This window comes from Vanellus vanellus, assembly GCF_965231255.1.
Source record: "Vanellus vanellus genome assembly, chromosome: 6".
NCBI classification, from domain to species: Eukaryota; Metazoa; Chordata; class Aves; order Charadriiformes; family Charadriidae; genus Vanellus; species Vanellus vanellus.
In genome coordinates, this window is record NC_138911.1 from 12097649 (window position 1) to 12124267 (window position 26619).

At 40.0% G+C, this 26619-nt stretch overlaps 1 protein-coding gene across 2 annotated transcripts in view; it reads right to left on the minus strand.

Moving 5' to 3' along the window:
* AMPD3 (adenosine monophosphate deaminase 3) overlaps nucleotides 1-16458 on the minus strand; it is a 31459-nt gene extending 15001 nt beyond the window's left edge. Inside the window, exons 1-5 of one of the 2 annotated variants that reach the window (XM_082485543.1) lie at nucleotides 16237-16458; nucleotides 13526-13721; nucleotides 12903-13068; nucleotides 11446-11665; nucleotides 8808-8937 (exon numbers count right to left, since the gene is read on the minus strand). In XM_082485543.1, coding sequence (XP_082341669.1) covers nucleotides 8808-8937; nucleotides 11446-11665; nucleotides 12903-13068; nucleotides 13526-13721; nucleotides 16237-16457 — 933 coding nt within the window. In that variant the 5' untranslated portion in view covers nucleotide 16458. Of the gene's footprint in view, nucleotides 1-8807; nucleotides 8938-11445; nucleotides 11666-12902; nucleotides 13069-13525; nucleotides 13722-15139; nucleotides 15197-16236 lie in introns of those variants that run through there. The other variant, XM_082485544.1, reaches the window with a different exon arrangement.
* Nucleotides 16459-26619: the final 10161 nt, after the last annotated feature.

Below are 26619 nucleotides of genomic sequence, written 5' to 3' on the forward strand. Positions count from 1 at the left end.
AATTCCTTAGGTGCCTCCAGGAGGTATGTAAAATGAATCCCTTGCAGTTCCTTGCAGTCAAGAGTTTACTATCTTAACTACACTGATAAAGAATAGAAGAAAACCAGGTATATTCCCCAACTAATTGTTTGAAAAGGCAGGTAATACTAATTGCAGTTCCTAACGACCAAGTACCTGAAAAGGAAGAACAGGTCTTGGCTTGGGTAACAGCACGGCATAGCAATATCCAGTGTGTGGAGCTGCTGCTCCAGGGTCCGTTTGCTTGAATTTCCTTAAGAAATCCTGATTGAACAACAAAACAGCCTAATGCATGTCCTAGGCAAAACAATGAAACTACTCTACCAACAAATTCCTATCAATTTAAAACCAAACCAAACCAAATCACTGTTTTGATTAGATTCCACAGTTGACATATAATGAGCACAATGGCCCTGGGGACAGTGTGACAGACTCTGAAAGTGCCTTCAAGTCCAGACTGCCAAATCCTAGCAGAAGCAGTTTCAGCCCACCCAGAAGCCACAGTGCTGCAGCCCATCTGCTAAGCTTCCCATTTCCCTCCAGCCCAGGCCCTACCTGGACACAGATGGCCGTGAGCACAGGCACGTGGTCAGAAGCAATCGCCAACTTTCACTATTTTCAACATCTACCTTGTGCACCAGCTGCCTTGTACTGGAGACAAGTCTTACAAGACCAACTGGCAGAACGGTTCTGCAGAAGGAGTAGGAAGCAAGATAGTTTGTAATACAAGTTTCAAGATGATATATAACAGGGACAGGACGGTTCAGATAAGTCTGAAAAGCACCACGCAGTACTGTCCTATATATCGGTAGGAGATGGTTTGGAATCATTATGAGTAACACTTTACCATGAAGTCTTATGTGAAACTGTAGTGGGAAGGGCTGCTCTGACTCCTCATACAGAGTAAGAAAAGAGCTTCACAGCAGAAATAAAACATATTCTTGCTTCTGCACAACACTGGTAATACAGCTGTCAGAATGCACCCAGTTTTGCTGTCTACATTTAAAGGTTTAAATAAACCAAATACCAACAACATTCCCAAGAAATGTCACAAGAGGAAATAGGAGCTGGAAAACCCACAGTGCCGTGTGACTGTAAAAATGAAACTTATTTGGCTTTCAAGGTGCAATTTGAGTTAATTTGATCAACTGTATGCAAGTATTTGTACCTCCAAAAGAGACAACGAGGCAGAGGGGTCTTTTCAATCTCACGAGCAATGATGTAACAAGATCCAAAGGCTGGATGCTGACATTAGATACAAGTTCCTAAAGATACTGATTACATTGGAACAGTTTGAACCCACTGCACTGTGCTTTTTAAAATGCGAGTAACTGGCATTCCCAGGGTCACATTCCCAACAAGAGCCGTGTAGCCTGTATTCTGGAAGTCACACTACTAGGAATTCTCAGATAAACCAGCTATAAGGAGTCACTGAACCTCCATCTCTGCAAGGACTCTTGTGTCCTGGAAACTGCAAACATGGACACATACAACATGAGACCAGCATGCTCCCCTTTGCGTAGTGACTATGTCTGCAGCTTTCAGATTCCACCAACAGAAGTAGTTGACATCCTGATCTGCTTTTAAGGATCAGTAGGAAACAGATCACAGATCACCTGAATAAGCGCAATGTAAACCTCAGCTTATGCTATGACATACAGTCCACAGAAACACCACTGTTTTACTTGGCACATGTAGTCATTTAATTTGCAGTTTATACACACAGAAGCTGTTGCAGCCTTCTAAGGGTAAATCTATCTCCATGTGAATGTTAATAGCATGACTAAAGACCAGGATATAAACATTAACACTTAATTGTTAATCGCTGCCTAGCTCAAATGTGCTACAGGCTTTAAAGCTAAATGAAAAAGCAAGAAATGTATTACTGTTTTGAAGTACACAACATGAAGTACATTACTAATGCACAGTAAACAATGCTGTGTCTAAAATAGTAAAAACAGCTCCACTTAACATATTATTACACTCCTCAGCGTAGTTGTATAGACATTTGAACCCAAGTGCATTACATATATGCTTACTCAGTTTAATAAAGGTCTTCTGTTTTAGAAACAAATATTGTTTACTATAAACTCTTCCTGGACCAGTGAAATACTACAAACCACTAGGCTTGATCAACTTCAATGGGAGAATGACATAACAGTTAATAGATGCCCTATAAGGTCTAAACATTCATGAAAAGCAAGTCATAAGCATAGAATACCGGGTGTAGGGAACCTAAGTAAGTGTAGTTTATTGAATTTCAGAATGCAGTAGTTCCAGTGATGGCTCGGCTACGGGAATTAATGAGTTTTGGAAAAAACAAAACAAAACAAAACCACTTCCTCTTTATTTAAATCAACATGAATTGACTACTGTTAGGAGAGCAAGGACAAAAAGCAAGGAGACGTGTTTCTTTTGTTTGCTTGTATGCAAGGATCACATGACACAGTAGTAACCACATTTCTTTTGAAGTCCTGCTTCCCTTTGAGAAGTAATTCTCTCAAGTGTGCTTCTGCAATTCAGTAAGCTCCTGTGAAATCTCTTCCAGTGCCCACAAGCATGTCACACACATAGCTCTATAGCTGAGCTAACCACATCAGGCTTATTCTCTGAGAACCAAGATTTTACTTTTTTTTTCCCCCCTTCTCCCTCTCCCTAAATATATTTATCTCTCAACAGTAAAAAGACTTTCCTGGAGTGTCTTTCATACTTTTTCCAGAGAATATGCAGTACTTTGGCTACCTTTTTTAACTACCCGGTATATTTTGACTTTTAGAAGAACAGCGACTTCAGTAACAACAAAACTCTCAGAGTATCACACAGCTTTTTCTTCATTGTTCCTTAGAAGCAATGCAACGTTTTGGAAGGTTTTAATGACTTGAGCTTTGACCTACCCTAGCACATAGTTAATTAGTGTGTAGGCTTTTGTGCATTTTCACAATTCAGGCTGCAATCCTATCTAAATGAAGCATCTAAACACAGAATTCTTAGACATGGCTTATATGGTCTGATTTGATTAGGGATTTTTTTATTATTACTACTACTTTTATTTGCTAAGAAATTGTTACTAATTTCATTGTTATTATGAAAGTAATCTACTAAAAGAATTTGAACAGACTAAGTTCATATAAGGCTGACAAATGCCCCCTTTGCCTCCTCCCTGCCACCAAAAAAAACAAAACCAGTACCATTTGAAGCTGTTTTTATTTTGTTCTTCATACAATACATGAAGTAAGCTGAGGCTTTTCTGGGCCACACATAACAAGCCTTTACCACAAGGTCTATTTGCTTCTATTTGCAAACATTCTGTTTGCATTTCCAAATTTGTTACAATGCCTCTCCAGCCCAGTTTCCCCTTAGTGGAAAACCACCTTGGTTGCATGCCCTTAGCCAAATTTCCTGGTGCAGTTCTTATTCTCCCCTCCCCCCAGGAGGAAACCTTTTACTCAAGGTCACATTAATCTTCCATGAAAAGAAGAAACACAATAACTGACAGAAGCCTATCTTGGAACATATAATATGCCTTCAGTGAACCCACCTTTTTAACAAATAAAAAGAATTGTTAACACAAAGGTTTCCTTAATTCTTTTCATTCCATCATCTCATTCAAGCAATGGTGGACATCAGTTTTCTTGCAATTAAAGGACGGTAAAATTCCTTTCACTTAGCAATTCTCCATGTAATGAAGCCAGCCTGTCCTCCTCTGCACCTTCTCAGTTTAAGCTAGCCCTTTCCTTTCCTTATTGAACCTGACTGCCCATGCCATTCTGCCTGCAGGCTTTGTAGATGAAAATGCTTGTGCTTCTTAGTCAAGATAGTTACACCTGTGTACAACTTACAACTGGAAGGAATTCCCGTGGCCCTCAAAAGCACATCTCACCAGCACCAACTTCCCTAAACCACTCTGGCTACCTCACATTCCTGCATTGCTTCTCTTTCCTTCCACTGTCTCTCAAATCTCCACAAAACATCCATCACAGATCTATTTTATGGATGCTTATCTGTGCATATCAGAAATAGAGTGATGCGCTGAATTAGGCATGTGCTCTAGATTCAGAGTGATAACTGGTAAATACAGCAAAAACAAATGCCAAGGTGTTGTGGTTTGGGCAACCCTTTTAATGATAGTGAACTTTTCCAGTGCATAGATTAGTAGTATCCACAGCTGCAAAGTACCTGATTTTCTAAACACATGCACTTTAACTTGCAAATACTTCTACCCCAATAGCTATGGGCTTCATGAACTCAACACTGAATCCTCTGTAACCTTTACATCAATGCTGGATTGAAGGGAAATAATTCCACACCCCGCTGCTAGACTCCCTGCTCACCAAACTGCATTAGCTCTTCAGCTAGGATGCAACAGCTTTATACAATGAGCTTGATTCTTTCCTTGCAGCTCTGTAATAGGCATGAGAGGCAGAATACACAAAATACTCTTGCCCTAGGGTAGCACAGTAATGCTCCTGGCAGCTGAAATAATCCCTAGAGCTGGGCAGAGCCCCTGAGGAGCTTGTCTAAATCATACTTCTGCTGTTCAGAGCAACCCAGAAACCGGGAGAGACAGAAGATACGAATCCCTGTGTCTCCAGCTTCTTGTTTAGCTGTACTCATTGCAAAACGCACAGAATCAAGCCCTATAATGTCTGTATTTACACAAATACAGAAACACACTGCTGTGAAGAGAAACAAATTTTTCTGTTCTTCTAATTACTAAAAGAAAGGACAGAAGAAAAGCTTTCTTTATGGTCGCTGCAGAATTTTTGCATTATAATGGTTGATGGCTTTCCACCTGATCGTTTTGTGCTCACTTGCAAGACTGAGGGTAGACACAAGCATTTACCTCAGCATCTCTGCAAGACAGGAGGGGAGAAGTAGTATGCACAGTGCGTTCAAAGCACAAAATACAGCTTTACAGCCAGTTAACAGTGGTAAGGCACCAGTGGCAATGGTAACAGAGGTAACGCTAAGAGAGGTGCACAGAGGCATTCCTGTCCTTTGAATCTGATGTTAACCCCTAAGTCTTCCCATTCATTATCACTTTTGGTTCATCACCAAAGTCAGTAAGTAGCTACTGGGGGGGAGGGGGAAGAAAAAGCAACCTCAGAATGAATCAATGTTCGGGAAGTTAAGGTACAGATTCACTGTTCACTCATGAGGCTTTTAATCATACATTTAAAAAGCAAACATCTGTTAATTTCATTCGGTATTTTCTGAGATCTATAGAATTTAGAAGTATATGAACCCACTCTAACTTCCTTTCTTAGAAGTAAGAAGTGGTATTTCAACCCTGCGGTCACAAACAAAAGCTAGAATTTACTTCCTTTTTGTCTAACCAATACCTTTTAAAAAGAAAAAAAACAAAACAGTTGCAACGACCTGGACCAAATGATATGTCATGGCAGCAACCAGCTATTGCAACACAGAATTCAGCAGGGCTGTCTAAGCCACTCTAGAAACTGCATTCTTCCATGCCCAGCTACCCTGGCCTGAGCCAAAGCTGCCACATGAGGCTGGGCATGTGAGCTAGTGAGTGGGTAGGCAGAAGAATATGATGTGTAAAAGTCACTGCTATGACATATCCTCAGGTTTGGTTGGCTGACGCACTGAAATAATGGGTAAAGAGACAAAGAGTACGGAAGGAGGCTTAGGCTGTCACTTTTTCATCTGTAGAAAACTATATCAAAGCTATTTGCAGTGAAAGACACCTGCTAATGCAGTACATAGATATACATCATAAAGGTAGCAAATACATGTTAGGCAAACAAATATCTTGGCTTCACTTTAAAAAACAACAACAAAACAAAACAAGGCAGCAACTTCCTCCCTAGAAAGAACAATAGAGACAAACTAAAGTTCCTAATAACAAGAACAGCTCCAAGACCAAGAAAGAAAGTAAATGCCTCCTGCAATTAGCAACATTTTAATAAAAGTAAAATAATATTCAGGTGTAGGTCCTTTGCTATGAAGGTGTATTTCAGCTAGAAGACTGAACTATCAGTTCTGAATTATCTGAGGCTGTTGGGCACAGTGGTCTATTGGAAAACGCGCTCAAAAAACCTCACATACTTGCTTTGGAAGGCAAGACACCCTAGTACACAAAGGCTAAACCTCAGTTCTGATTGTGTGTGCTGTAGAGCTAAGCTCATATTACTTCATTTCATCCTTAATGAAGGCAACCCAGAAGTTATGCAGAGAATCTGTGTTGACTGTGCTTTGCTATGCATGAGCTGGAGAACATGGGAGAGCCCTGCTGATGGCAGACTCAGACTTGCCTCCTGTGGGGAGCCAAGTGGAGCCAGCCACACTGTCTTACCACCTATGGATTCTTGCCTGTCTAGAGAAATGTTTCTGGTTATTAAAGGGCAATTTTCCAATTCCAGCACGATCAGTGCAAAACATATCTTTGGACGCATTCTGGTTAAGTCCAATACATAAGTTATATACATACATTTCCCTTATTTAATAGAATCCCTGTCTTAGGATTTATTAAATAGATGAGCTCACTGGAGGAGAACTCCTATTACACCAGGAAAAAAAGAGGGGAAGGGGGCAGGGAGAAGGGGAATAAAACCCCAGTAACCTTTGATTGTCATGCCAGCAAATAATGCTGGGCAGCTTTCTACCGTACCTTTCTAAATGCAGTAATACATGTTCACTGATTGACCTTGTCACTACATTCATAACTGTTTTAATTTTGGCATTTTCCATCAGTTACTTTGCCTTTTTTATATAAGCAAACAGATTGTACCAGGATCTCCACACTAGTGTCTGAGGGATGTAATAGACAACTTCACTAACAGCTTTTTTGGGAGGTGAATCTTATTTCTTGCTTTTCTTATGAGCAGTACACACTGTGTAAGATTGACCAACAGGGAGACATCCTGAAAATACAGGCCCTAGAAGTGTCTGTTTCATATTGTAAGTTTCAGTGCTGATACTGTTGTTAGGGAGGAAGCACTTCAGGGAGCTTACAGATTCAAACATTACTTGGGTTAGCAAGACAAAATCTTGTTGGAAAACAAGATTATTTGCGGACTTACAGGAACTCTATCTACAATGCAGTTTACTTTCCATAGAGAATGATTCATAAAAATACTACTTGAAAGCTCGCTTCATAAAAATACTACTTTAAGCAAGATTAACACTATGCAGCAATAATTTTTAAAGCAATAGCTAGCAGTAGGAAAGATCCTTGCCAGAGAAGAGCAAGCTTATTCCTGCTGTCCTAAATTTGTGTCTTGTCAGAGGGGAAGTGATGCACATTTTTGGCTTTTGAACAACATTAATCCATTTGTAGACTGGCTTATTTAATAGCAGATAATTAGAAAATAATGAAGACATGCCCAGAGACATTAAACATTTGCTTTTAAATCAAAAGCTGAACTTGGCAAGTACAATCCCATTAATTACAGCTTCTCAGTAATCAAATTGATTGTCTAGGCAGCTACCCGATCCACACCTCTGTCCTTCGCACCTCTCAGTCCCCATGTTTTATTATTTATGTCTCTGTCAGCCAGTGAAGTGTTTTATCTGAATGTGGCATGGAGTAAATATCTTGTCCCAGGTTATGCGAGAAAACTGTCAAGTTAGGAGTTGAGTCTCTGCCACTTGAGTCCTGCTCAAGTCAATTAGCTAATAGATCTTCCCATCCATATACTTAACAGATGGAAGTGTGAAATTCATTAGAATTTACCTAACAACCCATCTGCTTCTAGCCTTATGATAGACAGGGGTACATTCATCAAACACTTTTGTTTAGCAGATTTTGTATTTGACAGTTTATTACCACAACAGTAAAAAGCATTCAGTAGCCAGCACACTGGACACTATAGGGAAAAGCCAAAAGGACTTTCTGATATACTAGCGCCAACCAAAACATAACAAGAAGAATTGAAGTATTAATCTAAACCCTGACGCTACAAAATAAGGGCTACTTCTTCCGGTTGCATATAGAAACAATGCAGAATAGACCTGAAGTGGTTAAAAACACCAGCAACAATTACTGCTTTGTGAAGAAATCTCACCTATCAAACTGAAGCATTATCTCTCCAGTAACTTCCTCTTAAGTTCAGGAAACAGAAGCAAACGAACCAGCTTAACACTGTTGCTTCCATGCTTTGAAGAGAATGCAGCTCCCTTGGGTGTCAATATGTCAGGAAACAAAACCAGCTCCTTGATTCCCCTACCTGTCTCCTAATTACATACCAGTACCTCAGAGGCAGCTAAGGATATAACTCAAATAACGATCTTTTTACTTAATATTTCACAAACATTTTTTTACCAGATACTGATGGTAGCATGAACCCTCAGTTCAGTTTCTATGGGAGGTCTTTCTTCTTTTGACGTGTATTTAAACACCTATTTTCAATATGAAGAGAAATTTTTATCTAAAATCTATACAGCTGTTCCTACTACAGTCTTGTACGACTTACCTACATGAAAGCAGGAAAATGCACTTGTATTTAAGCAAATTAATTAAGCTTCCATGTGGATATTTTTATTCATAATCTAAGTAAGCTTCATTTGATTAACTCTGTTCCACTCCTTTAAAGCAATCTACATACAATTAAACCCCTTTGATTCTGAATAAGTAAACAGATGAGTTTAGCATAATCCATTTAACCCACTTACATTCAAGTTAATTTTCCAGGAGTGTGAGCGTAATTCAATGGAGTGGTACGCACACACCACTTCATGCATATCACCTACACCTCACACAAGAAAAGTAAAATTGCTGGAAATTCTATTAAAAACAATGTCATGCCTTTAATCCTTTTCACACTTACCTTTCTCACATTATAAAAGTCTCGATGGGGATTACTCTTTAGTTCTTTAAATTCTGACATTTCATTTAACATCTCATGTAAACTAAATTTAGATTCTAAAAAGTTAAGCCTCCGATGACAGTATGTTTTTCTGTAAAAGAAAACACAGAAATTAACTGTAGCTTCAAACTATTTGTATTTCAAGTTCAGAAAGACCTTGAAAGTTTTCACAGTAAAAACAATTTTTTTTTGTGATGACCAAGACAAATCCATTCTTATCCTACTTGTTAACAAATATATAAGTCAATATCCAATATTATTTCAGACCAAAGTTATTAGTGAAACCTCAAACAGAACTTTACATAACGGTGTTATGCCCTTTAAGTTGTCCAAGTATTGTTATCACTGTATCTGTGCATAAACTGCAGTTCCTTTAGTAATAATGACCAGAGAAAGCATAAAACCTATAACAAAATGTGATGTCAATTGCTACTACTCTAAAACTATACCTCCAATAAAGCAGATTACCTCATCTATAACAGAAACAACCTGTAATCCAGACTTAGTTACTATGGAAATAACTTAAAAAAAAAAAAAAAAAAAGCTCCAAAGTTTATTTGCTTTTTCAATGTGAATATAAGAAGCCAAGGTAAGATCCAATATACTTTCAATTCTTACGCCTTAAAAACACATATATTGTGTAGAAATACCTTTTTCCAAAATAATTTATTATGCTCTTCTTAGAAAAATCATGCTTTTTTTTGTTCCTGTTTGCCTACTCCTCTGTCTTCACTTTCAACTTATGTTTCTCATTCTATTTTTAACCAGTGACATGTTTTTTCTCTTCACCATCTGTCAATTCTTATTGAATCTACAATATTTTTGTAGTACTATTAATGTAATAGCCTTCTTTTTTCTGATTTATTGTTGACATTCTCTCCTCAGAGAAACACAAATCCCATTATAGATTTGAAGTCCAATTCAAACACAGTCTCACTCTATCTGATACTAATCAAGAGCCATTTGCCCGCTATGGGCAGTCTTTGTTGGGTTATACTAGTATTCAAGAGACCGGAAGACCGAGGAGTAGGGGTGAGATTTCACCAGTTTAAGAACAGCAAAGATTAAAGAACAATGGGTTCTTGATCTCCAAGCAGCCCCATGCATGATAGACATAAAGGACAGGAAAGCACTTGCTGCAAACAGGGAAACAATACCGTATGAAGAGTTTGTGCAACAGAATTAGCGAAAAGACTTTTTCCTTTCGGTTTGTGTATATTTATCAGGGAGTGTGAATGAGCTTGCAAAGGCTTAATCTGAAGAACTGAAAGGAGCAGATGATTGCTCCTACATTCACAAAGGTGCTGAGTGTTCTAACATGTCCCACCAAGGCCCTTCTTAAGGCTTCCTGATAAAGACTGTTAACAAAAGCTGAAGAAAGAAGGGGCTTCAGTATGACTTTTGTTTCAAGTTTTTACTCCTTATCCTTTAATCTTCTCAATATCTGCCTCTTGGAACATGGAGAATGAAACTGGAAATGCATTTACCCACTGCATTCTGTAAACAAGCATACACAAGCCAGCTTTGATCTGGAGCAGGAGTGCTGATAATGCTGGCAGAAGCATAGGTGTTTGCTCCTGAAAAAGTGCTTAGGGAATGGGACAGTTCTGTTCAGCCCACCTGTTTTGCCACTATCAATGCACAAGGCAGACAGATTACACTGCAGGTGCCAGACACAGACTCAAAGGCGAAAGAATGCATCAGGTGTGACTAACTTGTCATATTTTAAGTGATGATCTCTCAAAGGCAGGAGGACTAGGAATGCAGTGCTGGCAGACAGGGCAAATAGTTCGGAAGATCAGTCCAGGTTCCACCTTTGTTCTATTCTAGGTGGAATCTTTTCCTGGTGTTGAGGCCATGAGAAACCTTGACATTTCCAGTCCTCAGCTGGGAAGTAAGTAAACTTAAAAACTGCATGCACGTGTTTTTGTTATGCACTAGGCAAGAACATTGCTCTGCCATGACCGTGTCAGTTACTGTACTAGAGTTGCTACATTTCTGTTTTTTAGAGATTTTCCAGGAGTTTGATGGTTCTGGGAAGTTTCAGATCTAGTTTGATTGTGCATGCATGGATCAGTTTTGCAGTACACGAGCAGTTAATTCACATCTGGAACAAATCAGACTTATTTATGTTGCTGACCTGTTCTGTACACTCTACATATGCAGAGTTTCTCTTCATGCAGCAAGAGCAAAACAGACATTATGGAATTCCAGACAACTGTTTGAAAACCTCAAATTCAGTATAGACCAAAACAAAATAAAAAAGGTGAGGTTCAAGTTTCAGTACCCATGCCTCAAGAAGTTTGGGTCAGATTTGACTTGAATGGGAACACTTTGCCATTTTCTTGCTTTTCTATTAACTGCTTCTCATTTTGCCATGGTTGATGCAAAGAAATGAAAGAAATTAAATCTAGCTGTATGTGGGTTTGGGTTTTTTCCCCCCTTTTAAGTCTTTCCATGATGCATTAATGCTTGAGAAGGGTAAAACCAAACATTACTGTAGAATGAGTACATTGAGGAATTAAATACCACAAAAGCGAGTAGTATTAAACTAAAGGTAACAGCAGCCTAAAGGGGCAGAGAAGAAAGAGAAACATACGTTGGACCATCTGCAATTAGAGCAAGAACATGGCTCAGGTCAAGGGTATAGGTCTCCAGGTCAGGATATGGCAGACTCCGAGGCTCGTTGAGTTCCATCATTTCTTTGTTGTCATAAACAAAGGGAATGCCACCTTTTATCTTGACAACATAATCTAGATTGTCTGGAGTATCATCAAGATTGTAAGGATCTTCGTTTTCTTCTGGGGGTGAATGGAAATCTGGAAATAAATTTACATTACATTTAGAAGAAATAACTTACACAAAAGGCAAAATAATTACAAAGAGGACTTTCTGCTTCTATAATGCTTCATTTCTAACAGATCTTAATACTTTTATAGTAACTGAAAATGTGATTTTAATGAAAGATCTGTTGTTACAACACAGCTTTATTCTGACAGGCTGTAATTGCAGTCCTTCCCTCTCTAAGCTAAGTGCCTACCTTAATTCAAATATTATACATCATTAGAGTTCTCTACACCAAAGTATAAATAGATTTAATACTATTCTTCATTAATGTACGATGGCACGAGTTTCAGAATAAGTTTCCAGAAGTATGCAAATTAAGATGGTTTAAAGTACAGTTGAGATTTTTGAACAATAAGACAGTTGTTGACTTCATACCCACCTTCATTATTTTCTTTTCACTGACTCACTGCAGTAATTTTGGGAGTTTGTATTTAAGCACACAGTAATGCAGCTGTTTTCATAGTGAAACACCAGTCAGAAAAGAACAGGCAGTGCATTACTTCTTCACCTCTGCCCTTCCCACAAATTAATGAGCTAAACCAGTGCATACACACTAGGACTGTTTCCTCTTTCTCTCAACTATTAGTGAATACACTTCAACTCATGGTAGAGCAGGAAATAATTTAAGACTCAGTGCTTCTCACTCTGAACAAGGCAGTAGTTGGTCTGAAGGTTTTTCGAGGGGTTGGTTTGGTTGGTTTTGTTGTGTTTTGATTGTTTGGTTTTTTTTTTTTTTGTTTGTGGGGTTGTTTTGTTTGGTTGTGTTTTGTTTGGTTGGTGGGATTTTTGTAAATAAAATTCCTTATTGTTATGTTTAATTGCTTCAATTTACAATGTAGATGAGCTCATAACCCCTTTTATTTCAGCATGCCAAAATCAGGAGGAATGACTTTTCACTTTAAACCATACCCATGTATCTTTTTCCTGGAGGAACATAAGTGCACTATTTACCATCCCATTTGCTGCCAAAAAAAAAAAAAACCCAAAAAAAACCACAATGAGTTTTTTAGCTTTTAACAGCTTCAAAGTTTCAGATTAGACACAGGATTTATAACCTAGGTCCACTGGTGATTCTCCACCACTTACTAACAGAATAAATTACAGAAGCAAAGGCACTCAGAAGAAAGCATCACAAAAATCCAACTTACCATTACTGCAGCAGGCATGGGTTTAATTCTATATTTTTAAAAGAACAAGAAGGATATTCACCTGGATACACTTCATCTTCAACCTTCCATTTTTCATCTTGCATGCTACACAAATACTGAGAAGTTGTTCTTGGGAAGCGATGGTAGGCAAGACGTGAATACTTTTCTCGAATGAGAAGAGCTTTCACCAGGCTCTTGGCAGCTTGTTCATAATCATCAACTGTAACCTGAAAGGAAAGCCTGGATAAATACTGACAAAAATAAAGCAGCAGTTTTAGCAACAAACTGAATCCACACTGGTAACAAGGAGACTGAATTTCCAGAAATGTAAGTGTATGTGGCTTGACCATAAGGATCTTACCCAAGGTCTCAGGAAGCCAGTGACAGAAGCAGAGTCCAAATACAATGCACGAGACACATACACACAATTTTTTTTCTCCTACCCATTTATTTAATGCCTGATTATGTTTTTATCTATTTAATTTATTTTTTGTGATAAAAAGTATAAAACAGCCTGATCTTGACTTCAACTGTTTTACAAATCAATACGTTCACAAAGCAATTTACAGTTTGTTGCAGAGAGCCACAATATAATGGCATTTCATACTTTATATACATTAGCTGCTTGTAGTTTGGGATTTTTTCCCCCCTAGATACAGAAAGGAGAAAAAAAAGGTTTCTTACCCCTGCACAGTAGTCCCCACTAATTGAAACTCTCTGAAACTCTGGTACATCATATGGCACTTGGACTGGCAGAAAAGCACTTGGAAGAACTGGCGTTGCAGGAGACAGAACAGGATTGGCTGATGGTGCTTTCCATTCCTGAGATGGAATTTGTAATGACAAAGACTGGGATCGAATCATCTTGAAACTTTTCTTCCTACAAATTCATAGCATAAAGCATAAAATAAGCCATAGTATAAAATATTAAATACACTGGAAAACTGATTACAGCAAAGAAATCACTCTCTAAGAGATTTTACAAATGAAATCTCTCATACCACAGGAAAAATGCTGGTCACAAAATATTTGTGCTTTTAGATTTTTTTCTATTGACATTTGACATGATATATGCTACACACAATTCGACTTACCCTTCACACAAATACAATATACCATAATTTATTTACAATCACTGTAAGATGCCCTAAGGTTTATTTTATTTCACTTCTTACAAATTCAGTTTCAGTAAGTCACTGTACAGAAGGAAAATGCCATCACAGTGCTTACTTTAGGAGTTGATTCTTAGAGACTTGTAGCATCAGATTTCACAGAGTATCAGACCGAAACAAGTGAATGTTACCTACGGTAAGTTGTTATAAGTTATCATGCTATTACACACACTTTTCATTCTTCCCAGACATGCAGGATTTAAATATTCATCTAGTTGTCAGACAAAACTTCACATATAGTCATTCAGTTAAATTTATAAGAAAAAGGATGAGCACATAGAGTTATTCCTTAGGCAAGTGTTCGATAAGTCTTGAGCAAAAGGCTAATGTTGGTTAGAATAATAACAGCATGGCTTTGATAAGCAAGTCCATTCCTCCCCTCAGAGCACTAAATGGCTCACCCCCATAGATTTAAAAACTTTTGCCCTTTCTCAGCAAAATTGTGATAGGTGTGTACCTTAGACAAATCAGCTAAAAAAGAATGCTGTATTTTTCCATGAAGCAATGGTAATACCTCAAGTGAAGCTTTGGAATATCTCTAAAGATTTAATTAATTTTCCTTACTCGGTGTCATGGTTTAAACATGTTTAAATGTATTTTAAATATTCATATAATAAATAAATATGTTATAAACTACCTGTGATATCATGTTCTTTGCAATGTGAAAATAATCCCTCATTCCATAAACTAACTGCCAAAAGCTTAAAATGTTAGTAAGGACCACTAACAAAGAAAAAGGAATACTGGAATACTCTCTGGAAGTTGCATATTACTTCTGTGACATTTTGAAGAATAAGAACATGCAGTGATGGTACGATTAATACCCTATGACCAAATTCCATCCTCTTTTAAGTACTTGTAGCCATGTTTGACATCAGTATGAAAGTCTTGAAAGGCAGTGTTGGATCAACTGCAACTGAAGACAACAGAAGTTTTAGTCATGTAACTGTCCTTGAAGTACACTTCAGTCCTGTAGGACAGGGATGAATACTTGTTCTGTTCCCACATGTAAAAATAATACATACAATATCCCACTCCCCACAGATAAACTTGCAGAAAATTTGACATACAGTTTGACAGAACATATTTCTATAAGAAAATTTCCCAAATTAAAAATGAAACTTACTAGTTCAGGAAGAAAGATATACCAAATAGTTGTTTGAATAAAAACATGTAGTTTTCCCTTCTGCTTGTTTATGTCTATGAACGGGCTAACTGGGAAACCCACTTGCACAATTCAAAACCAGAAGTCCCAGCCTGTATCACCAGTGCGTCATACCTTAATTTAACTACATCTACTCTTCTCCCTTCTGTTCTGAAATATGATGCCAAGCATTGCCCAACTGATTGTCTGCAGCTAACCGGGTACATGTGTTTAGCCACTGCTTTCAAAGGCTTCCTTGTTTGCCCACTTTTTGATGAGTCTGTACACATCCAAGCCATTTGGTGTTAGACTGCTAAGCTCACGTGACTCTAGGAAATTGTCTACCCAGTCCACTGAAGTTAAAACACTGGAACAGCCTGATATCAGGGTAAGGCTACCTCTCTCACAGAAGAAAATCATAAACCAAATCAAGTTTGGCTTCATTAGATTCATGGGTGATTCAACGGCGGATTGTACTTTTTTTTTTTTTTTTTTTTTAGAGAAAACTCAAAATGTGCACTTTTATGGTTAAAGAAACCTACTAATAACATCTTTATGCCAAAATCACTTTTTACTTTCTCCCTTGATGTTAAATGTCTACATGTCAAGTCTTTGCTTTCATATGTTTATACAGACCAAAAGAAGTATCATACCACTGTTGTTTTCTCTGTATTACAGTTTTCCATTTCTCTGAATTAAACTAGAATAAAGGGGGAGGGGGACGGTGGGGGGGAGGGGGGGGGAGGAAGTGTTTCTTTTTCTGACTCTTTTTACATTAAGGAGTCTTAGGGTTGTGTTCACTTCTACCCAGCTATCCTGTTTGTTAAACTTGCATATGCAATATCTATGCTATTGCTAGAAACGCAGCTGAGACCACCTCACCAATCCAAGCTCCCTAGAGCCCATCCCCACACCTTCTGCACAGCATGGAAGGACACCACACAGTTGCCCTTGGTACCTGCTGTTGACCTTTCTGCTGAAGCAGTAAGAGGCAGAATGTTATTTGCCAGATATTTTAATATTAACTCAAACACATTTAAAAGACTATTTTCCACTAAGAAAGCAACTACTGAACAAACCTTTTAGCTGTTTCCAAAGACTGTTGTTCTGCCAGTTCCTTCTGCAGTTCCCTTTCCTTGGCCTCTTTCTGCCCAATAGGGCAGTCTTCAGGCACAGTGAATAGTGACAAGGCATCTTTGCTGTCTTCTTCTCGGAGAACTTTAGCAAATACCTTCTCTGCTAGAAGTCGCACATGCTCATCAACCTCAGAGATGTTCAGCTTTGGAAACTGTCTGGGCATCTCGGCTAATAAGGAAGACAGTTGACAGAGTTATAACCACAAGAAGAAAAAAGATATGTGAGAGTGGTTGTTTTTTTTTTTTTCATGGTATGCCTATTAAAATTAAGATCTTAGAGCAAAAGCAGAATAAAGTAGAACAGATACGCAGAATTTAAACACAGTACACAAGAATCACAGGTATGCGCTGAGCATCTTTACTTGTGGAGGTATGACAATTTGTGAATTAGGAACTTCCTGGTATAGTCACAAAAATTCCTAAGATATGTATGTAGAGATTTGCAGTAGATTCCGCTTACTTGCATAATCAGATAGACTATTATTTGCGATATAATGTATACTTAGCTGTATGTACTTGCACCGAAGTTGGAAATCACATTCACTCAGTTGCCTGCCTTCTTCCCTGCTCAGTGACTTCAAACGAATTTTAGAACCACAAGCAAGTTGGAAAAGAATGTTGCACATTTCTAGCTCACCCCATTGTTTCCCCAAATAAGAAAGTCATGGAGCTGCTGTGAAGTAAAACAGTTGTACAACAGGAGCAAATACGCTGTAGTTTACTCAGTAACTTTCCCCCCCACACCTCCCATTTGTTTTGGGTGGTTCATATCCTGCTTTTGAATTCTAAGTGGGAAGGAGATAGGATATGGACTTTAATTTCTACTTGGCATTTAAATATTATTTTTCTAAAATATGTGTTATATTTTTATTTAAATATCCTTTCATCACAAAATATTTCCATGTTGTTATAGCAGCAGTACTGAAAATACCATCTTTAGTGTTTCTTCTGTAGTTTCATGGCTTTATTTATATTTCATTCTCATGCAATCCAAAATGTGAATTTTGACATATCTGGTAGCATTCCGGAGGAGAAAAAAATACAAAGCTTGTAAGCTACAGACCAGCATTATTTATTATGTACTATAAAGCTTTTTGAATGCCTTCGGTATGATGGAGTTTGTAACAAATAAGATTAAATTCTTATTACATAAGTTAAAAATAGCATTGAACATGTCACAACAAATGGATCCAAGCACTCCCAGAATGTGAAGTCCGGGTCCAAAATTGGCATTTCAGGATCCTTTTTGGTTACAAAAACACAAACATATTTTATAAGATAGTACTCATTTAAATAATGATGTATGCTGAAAGTCAGCATGGAGCATGGCAGTTTTTAATCACTCCAGGCATAATTTATCAGGGCGCCCATTACAGTATTTCTGTAGGCATGCTGCAAGTTTCACATGTTGATATGCGATCCTTTCGATATGTGATCCTGTTGTTTTCAGCCTAAAAGATTCTAATTAATATCCACCTGTTTTCACAGTTGCTTTGAGAACACTTTTGCTTTTATTCTAAAAGCAAATATGGTATGCACAGTTGATGAGAGAGACTGGACCATAACATGGCAATTTAGTGATCATCTGCATTATTCTGCATTCTTATTTTATAAGAACCAATTCACAGCCCAGTGGAAAAACATCATTGGTTTTAAAGAACCGTGGATCTGACTCTATGCAGTTTTTCTGCCTGGAGAGTATTTGTTTTGCAATTAGTATCAAGTCTTCATAAAAATCAAGTCTGACTATTTAAGAAATATAAAAATACATACACATTTAGCTGAATGATTCAACAACAACGCACTATGATGTCTTAGAAGCATCCAAACTTAGATTCAGTTTCTCAATTTCAAACCTCAGTGAAGTCATGGGAGTCTTTCCACTGACCCCAGTGAACACAGTTGTCAGCAACAGTAACTGCCATACATGCAGCTGCCAGCAACAAGGGCCTTTTGGGCCACTTCAGCCAGGCAGTAACAGTCTTCATAGTTACCCAACTACAGTAAGAATGCTAGCAATAATAGGAAAATGTGGAATGTTTCTTCTGCTGCTAAATCGGCAATTAAATTATTTTCAGTACTAGCTGACTGGGACAGGAAAAAAATCAATTGGTTATGTGTTTATCATTGGCTGAGCATTTTCCTAGTATAAATGAACTTTTTCTTAGAGAATTGTGATCACAAACAGAAATGCAGTAGGAAACACACTGTGTAAGAAACCACACTGTATTTTAAATCATTACAATACAATAGTGAAGAGTCATAATTTATAGATACAAGTACAATCCTCCACTGAGACTTGTCTTTCTTACAGAACCTGATCTTATGCTCCCCACTCAAGCAAATCAGAGACTAAGGCGTAGAAGACTTTGAGAGGTAGGTTCACCCACATCACTGCTAGCTGATGTCACTGAAATGAGTTTAATAAACCTAAAATAGTCATGGGGCACTTCATGCAAGCTTTGCCACCCTGAACTGGAATAGGGATGAGGATCTTGTATCCAGTATCCTTCTTATAGAAGTGCTGTCCTTTACCCAAGGTAAGCGACTGGGAGAGCGATAACTAGACCTCCTAATGGGATGGAGAGGGGGTATGAATGCCAGCCAGCACCCAGCAAACGCTCTTTTCCTAAAGATACCTCTCACACAGAAAGGCTGCTTTGGTCGCTCCGTAGGTCTGCGCCTTTGTAGAAGACAAGGGAGCTATTTCTCTTGAAACATGCTGCATAAAGAATGATGGAATGATTATTTAAAAAGCACTTATTGATCAGGGATTTAATGGGCTTGAATATGTAATGTGCATACGCCATGAAAACAACAACAACCGCCGCCGCCGCCTCCAAACCCCCGCGGACGGTCGCTGGCAGCACGGGGTGCCGCATCCCGCCGCCGCGGGCAGGTGGGGCAGGGCAGGGCCAGGCGCGGGGCCCGGCCGGCGGGCGCTCCCCGCCGCGGGAGCCCAAGACACGGCCGCCCAGGGCCCGTCCCCGCCGGGGCGGCGGCCAAGGTCACCACCACACCGGGCCAGCCCGGCACGGCGCTGCCTCCTGCCTCGGGACTTACCTAACGCCCCGGGGAAAGCCATGCTGGGGCAGGGCCGGGCCCCGCCACCGGCGCTCCCGCCGGCTGGAAAGACTCTGTCAGAAGCCGCCGGCGGAGGAGGAGGTGGCGGAGGGAGGGAGGAGCCCCTCCCTCCAGATGCCGCCGCTCCCCTCTGCCGCATTCACCCGCGGGCCGGCCGCCCCAGTACCGCAGTGCCGCGCCGCCCCTTCCCCGGCCCTTTATGGCCGCCGCGGCCCGCGGGCGGAGGAGCCCGCTTGCCGCGCCCCCGGCCCCGCCGGGGCGGCCAGCTGCCTCCTGGGCGGCAGCATCGCGGCCCGGGGCGGCTCCGCAGCAGGTGGGGCCGGCGGAAGGAGGGCGCTGGAGGCGGGGGAAGAGAAGGAGGGGAGCGGCGGGCACAGGCTAGCAGGCTCCGGGCGAAGGGCCAGCGAGAGAGGGGACCCCCGCCGCCCTGCCCCGCGCGGGTCGGGGGGGCTGCCCCGCCCCGCTCCGCCCAGCCCTGTGGCGGGGGGCGAGCTGCGCGGGGGGCCGTTAACGGTCGCCCGGGCGGGATGGGGCGGGGCGGGACGAGGAGGGGCGCGCGCCCTATCCGTACCTCTGTGAGGAGACCGCCGCGCGGGGCGGCGGGGGTTGTTCCTCTCGGGAGGAGGTGGCCGTTCCGGGCACCGCACCTGCGGGACCGCGGCCTCAGTGGGAGCCGGAGAATCGGAGGGAAAGCCTTTCTCCCCCGCGCCGCGGCGGTCCCTTCCCCTTTGGAGGTTTCACGACCGAAGTCAAGCTGTCACATGTCTCTTCGCCGGCGTGGGAGGGAGCTACCCGGGGCGCGCCGCCTTGGCCCGGCCCCGACCCACCTCAGCCCGCCTGAGGTCGCCGCCGTGAGTGCCGCCTTCGCAAACGCTTATTTCAAAACTTCTCCTGAAAAAGCGCTTTAGTGTAGAAAACTTTGGTTGGGGACCAGAACGTCGTGAGGCTGGTACAAAGATGACACCCGATGAGTAAGTTTGCTGACGGTGTATCCCTGTCAGAAGTGTTTTCAACAATGTCCGTCCTTCAGTGTAGCGACACTGTTCAGGTGCTTGCGTGTATTAAAAAAAAAAAATTAAAATAAACAAATAAACTTTCCGGGTAAAGAGCCCAAGATAAATAAGTGAAGGTCAAAATAAGTATGACTCAGCAGGAATGAGGATCTTAATATGTAAAATAATTTGACCTTATTTTGAGAGATTCCGGTCCCTGAAGCTGAAAGGTTTAGGTACATTTGTGGTAAGTTTGGGTTCCTATACTTGGAGTCTCATCTGAAGACATTTAAATATAAAAGTATCTTTACAGTGCAGGGAAGGTAGCGACTGAAGAACAAGGTCCTTTATGTAGAAAGGCAAGCAGGGTAAAAGGTAGATGTCCCAAAACATGTGAGGGATCAGGTAGTTCTGTGGCAAGTGTGCCGTCCCCTTTATGTCCTCCCAACTTGGTAAATAAAGACGTGCTACATTCATAAACCTCAGGGGTTTTTGGCTTCAGAACTACCTTTACTTCACACACCTACTGAAGAAATTGAAGTGAAAAGAAAGTAGGTGACCATACAAAGTTTGAGTTGCAAAGAAGAGTTGCAAATGTTTGCAAAGTCTGAGTTACAAAGAAGGCCAGATAGTTTGACTCTTACATTAATATCAACACAATCACTTTCATGTGCTCATAAAAAAGCTAAGAATTATGGCCACAGCTGTTGTATGAGACATGTACCAATCCAAAGCATTTGCAAATGACTCAGCCATTCAAAATCATTAAAAAGAATATTTTAAAATAATAATAATAATACTAAAATAAGTAGGCATTGTTTCTTAGCTTGGAAAAAAGGCTTATGCTGCATGTGCACGTTTCTCCCACAGTAACTCTGAATGTCTTCATCAGCTGCTGCCAGGCTACACCCAGACAAGCCATCTGCCACCCAGGAAACTACATACTGTAAGTGTCTGTAAGTCTGACTCACAGTTGCCCTGCCCACATGATATATGAGTAAAAGACACCTGTTGCTGCTGGCCATTCAGCGCACCCGTTGATTGCTGATCTGTTAGTCTTGCTTCCTTTCTCCTGTTCCCCAAGTCCTTCTCCCAACCACCTGCCTCAACTTGCCCAAACTTGGGCAAGCTTGGGAAGCATCATTTGCCTTGCAGTTTGGGCTCCTTAGTGGCCCTCTAATCACAGTTGTGCCCCACCTGCTGGACTCAGGTATCCCATGGCTTCTTGGATTCCTCTTCTCAGCTTGGCAAATGGGTTTTGACTCCACACTTGATTTAATCTCTCTTCTAACCATGGGATGCAAGAGCCTGGAAGAGTTCCCTCTTGTGCTATTGCTGGCTTTCTACCAACTGCAATGAAAAAATAACGGTCTCAAAGATAACTGAGTTTCTACAGTTTTATTTAATGGAAACAGGCAGCTCTGTATCCACCAAGTGAAGAATACGTTGCATGTGAGATCACATTTTATGAAGGCCAGAGAATGCACACAGAAGGGAGACCTAAAAATTGCCTTAACAAAGAAAAAGCTTGTATGAGGACTGAAGTACAAATCCATAAGGACATAGGACACTTATTCTAGGTGACCATGGCTATTTAAATGAGCTTTCCTATTGTGAGAAGTTCGAAACCTTTAGAGGCAAACTGAGATAACTTAGTAAATGCATCTGTAGTAATTGGAGCATTAAGAAAATACTATTGCAAGATCTGTAATAACATCAGAATGGATTGTAAGAATAGTGTAAAGGTAAAAAATTAAAAAGAAAATACTTCAAGTCCTCTCACATTTTGCAGAAGCCATTATTATGATCAGTTATTTTACAAACTGTGTTGAGAACATGCATTTGACTAGTGGGTCCATTTTCATGTCCCATCTCTACTCTCTTCCCCATCTGTGGGAAATGGAAGTAACACTAAGCTGACAACAATGAAATAGCATATTTTCAACAGTAGATGTTGTATGCGTCTATGAGCACTTGCAAAGTGTAAAGCATTAAACTTTGCATACAGACTTGGAACACCCCGGTGATGTCAGTCAACACCTTGTTAGACGCTTGCCATCTGGCCCTTGAAGGAGTCTTTCTGCCAGGGCAGTTTGTGAGTAGATTATACTTTTATGCACTGTATTGAAAGTAGTGCACCTGTCTCCAGAGTGATTATAAATGTTTTTATTCCTGTTATAAGGTGTCAGTACTTTCTGAAGCCATCTGGGTTTTGGTTCACTTCTTTTGTGTAGCAAGCAGTAATTCTGTCAGGTAAATTTTGCACTGTGTAAAAAATGTATTTATTCTTACCTTTTTTATCTTGTTATACAAGAAAAGGTTATTCCCTTCCTTTTACCACAAAGTTACAACTGATAACATTTCTTTATATTATTTTTTCAGTACTGTATTTCTATTATGCGTTCAACTCACTTTAAACCCTACTGTAGAGATTATTCTTTTGGTGACAGCAGTAAGTTCATTATTATTCTAGTGTACATGGTATTTGGACTGCTCTTTCACAGTCAGTCTATCTTAACACAAGGGAATGCAGTAAAACTTTTAAAGATTTGCTTGCATGTCAACATCTACTGAGGAATGGAGGGAAATAAAGAAAGCTCTAAATATACATCTGTATTATTAATACTTATTTTTAGAAATAGACAAATCTTGTCTGGGAGGTGATTAAAGCTGGAATGCATATTCATCAACATTAGGCAATGGTCTCTCATACTCACTTGACATTGTTTCAGTTGTTATAAATGTGCTGCTTTCATCTGAAGAGTGTCTTAAAAGCTAATGGACTTTGAATTCATTGTTTTAAAATAGATTCATATTACTGACTGTGATATTCATAACAAAACAACTAATGGATCAAATGAAATACTTCAATCTATAATGTACCCTTTAGTGGCATCCCAGCAATATTAGACCTAGTACTTGCTTTTCTGATCTTTAATCAGTTCAGTTAATGATATGCTTCGCACACATGCATTTACTTACTGAAGAGTAACTGATATGCCAACGGCTTTTTTGCTGTTAGATAAACGGTTAAATAAAGTAATCTCCAAAAGCTGGGGGGGAGGTTTGTGCCAAAATGTGCAACATAATTGTCAAATACTCTTTACTAGAGAAGAAGGATGATTCAACTTTTTAAAGAAAACGATAGATGAAAATTGTAATCATTCAAAAAGGGAGAAAATTATTCCACTGAGTGATTGAAATGATACAAAGCAAATCATATCTGTCTCTTTTATAAAGTCAGCGAATCAAAAAGCATCATCTTTCTTATCCACTGCTTTTCAAAAAGCTTGTAGAAATTAATCGGACATATGAGTGTTCAGTCCTGTATTTGAATTAGACCTAGTTAAGAACTCCTGATACGGGTGATTGGGTCTTTCTCAGTATTGAGTTAAGCTAGAATGTAAAAGTTTGATTCCTACTCTAAATATAAGCAGCAAATTTTCTGTGTTTTGGAGACTGCGCAAGACCATTCCATAAAGTATGTGAGACAGACAACAAGGAGGAGAAACTTTGATTAGGCCAATTTTTTTAAAAACTCCATCTTGGATAGTTGTGGTGTTCGGAATATGTACATGCAAGATACAATAATGTGTATATAAAATGCAAAATATTTTGAAAATTACTTCCACTGACATTAGAACTGGTAGTAGGTTTGGAATCTTGTTTTTTGTTTGTTTCAGTCAAATTACATTCTCCTTTCTGAAAGGATACCTGCAAGTATAATTGTCCTGTAGTGTATTATTGTAAAAGAAAGTACATGTAGTGTGCAAATACATATCTGATTGTTGAAAAACTGAAATGGCAGTGGGAAATATAGAAATTACAAAAGGATATGACTGTTCAGTCACCGCTTTAAAAATAACCTAGGAAAGTATCTGCACTGTCCTAATAATCCGAGTCTGAAATAACATAACAGAAGTTTTCCATGAGTTTATAAATGGAATATACTGTAATACTTTGTTGCACAAGAAAGGTTTACGAGCAAGATGAGATGCTTTGGTGTGTTTGGAATTGTAAGCTGTCATTCAGATATTTGGAAAGCTTGCTTTCCAGCCAGTTGGCAAATTCTTTGCTGGCCTCTACTAACTGCCTTGCTTTGGTCACAAGAGCCATATAAAAATGGTAGCTTAAAACCAGTTTATCTCAAACATACTTAGCTTGGACTTTGCAAGTATTTACCCTTGATGGAAGGCTACTTTGCTCTGACATTATACATCATTTATCTGAAATTCTGGAACTGTCCTAAGAAAGAGACATCTGACTGTATTAGACAAACCTGTATGTGGAGCTAAAAGACCTTTAATCTGATTTATAAAAAGGAGAATTTTCTGAAAGTTACATTTCACATGTTATGTGATATGCAGATGAAATACTTTTTAACCACCATTCTGATGTACAGTGCTGTTTTACTCAGCTTTGTTTTAAGAGGAATTTTATTCACTCAGAATACACATAAAATAAATTATTCAGCAAGTAAGTCTAATAAATTAGACACTGCCAGTGTGTGATAAACAATGAAACTGTCATTACAGTTCACAAAGGGGAACTTGGTGGTCTATTTGGGAAACCCCAGAAATAAAGAATATTCTGAAGTATTTGATTTCTGAAAATTCAGTACTGGAATCTAAAGTGTATTTTTTTTAATTGGTTTGCATAGTATGTTTGCAGTCGAAATGCAAATAGTTCCCTTAAGTTATAGTCAGTTCTGTATTTGTATTACTTTTCGATGACCATTAAAGTTTTCGTGATGATCTGTGACAAGGGTTTACATCTGGGTTTTCTGGCCCTCCATCTGGGTTTTCTGGCCCTCAAGTCAGAAGTTTCATTCCCGCATAACAGATATCTGTGCGATGCAGGTGGAGCACGCAACTCTGCCCAGAAACTGGGAAATGCAAGATACTGTTTAGACATAACCTTACACAAACATTATATAGCTTTAAATGAACTCAGAGCTAGGTGTTGCTACTGCAATCTTCCCTGTCCCCAGTATATCCCCTGTCCTTCTCTTTGTTTTACAAGTGTATTTTCCAAGTCTCTCCTTTTACAAGCGTGAGTGAAACTCTGCAGCCTCCACAGCCAGGAGTTCATTTGTACACGGGGATTCCTTGTGGCCTTTTAAAGCCCAAATAAACCTTCTCTGTATTGCTTGTGGAGTGCTAAGTAGGCATAGTTGGCAAGAAATCCAACCCAAAATGTTCTTACTTTCATGCAGAAACTTAAAACTTTCACCTGGCGGTGAATTGCTTTATGATGTTTATCCAACTTGCCTGAGTAAAAAATGCTATGTCTGAGAAAGCCCCTGTTTTCTTTCCATAAAGCTCAACTGAAATGTTAGGTGTGGGAATATACGGCTTGTGAAATTTTCCACCATTTTTTCCTACCCTCTAGATATAGGGAAAAATAACGTATTTTATTTTTTGTAACGGCGGTTCGCCAGAGGCACCGCCAGCCAGCCGCTGTCACGCAGCAGGACGCGCCCGCCGCGCCGCGCCGCTCTGCTCCGCTCCCGCCGGGCGGGCCGAGGGCGAGCTCTGTCGCCCTCCCTGCCGCCTCGGCCCGCCCCGGCCCGCCCCGGCCTTATGGCAACAGCAGTGACGCAAGGAACGCAGATTTCACCTTACATAACAGTTCATTCCTGTCAGAGACTTCTTTATTTGTGCCATTAGTGTGTATAAATTAAAAGGAGGGAAAAGCAGTGTCTGGATCTCCGGAGAGATCTCCTCTCTCCGGTTCCAAAGTGACTCGGTGACCTGTTTGCTGCTGTGGTACTTTTCACTCAGGCGATTTCATGAAACTCCTGTCACTTTCTTAACCTGGAGGAAATTCCCATCTATTCAAAAAAACAGCACACACACCTGTCATATTTGTGCCCTTGTCTGAGGGTCTCAGACTTTACTGATTCATAGTTATTGCACAGAGGGAACATAATCCATTATGGACAAAGGGAAATAAAGTTCTGTGCATCTCAAGCTTTACGTTTCAGCTGCTGTCGCAATAAGAGGACCTGATTCCAACATCTGTGTGCAAAGATAGATTTCCAAGTCACTTAAGTGCCATCAAGGCTAGACAAAAGAGTCCTGTGCTCAGTACTGTGTCTCTAGCAGATACTAGGAGAGATCCCAGAGACGGTGGGGCCTGTTTCTGTTCCCCTGTCCTCTTGTGTGCAGGCAGAGCATTGTCAGGTGGTGTACGCTTGGGATACTTTCACGGAGTAGTAGGTGCTGTCAGGGATTCTATGCTTGATGCC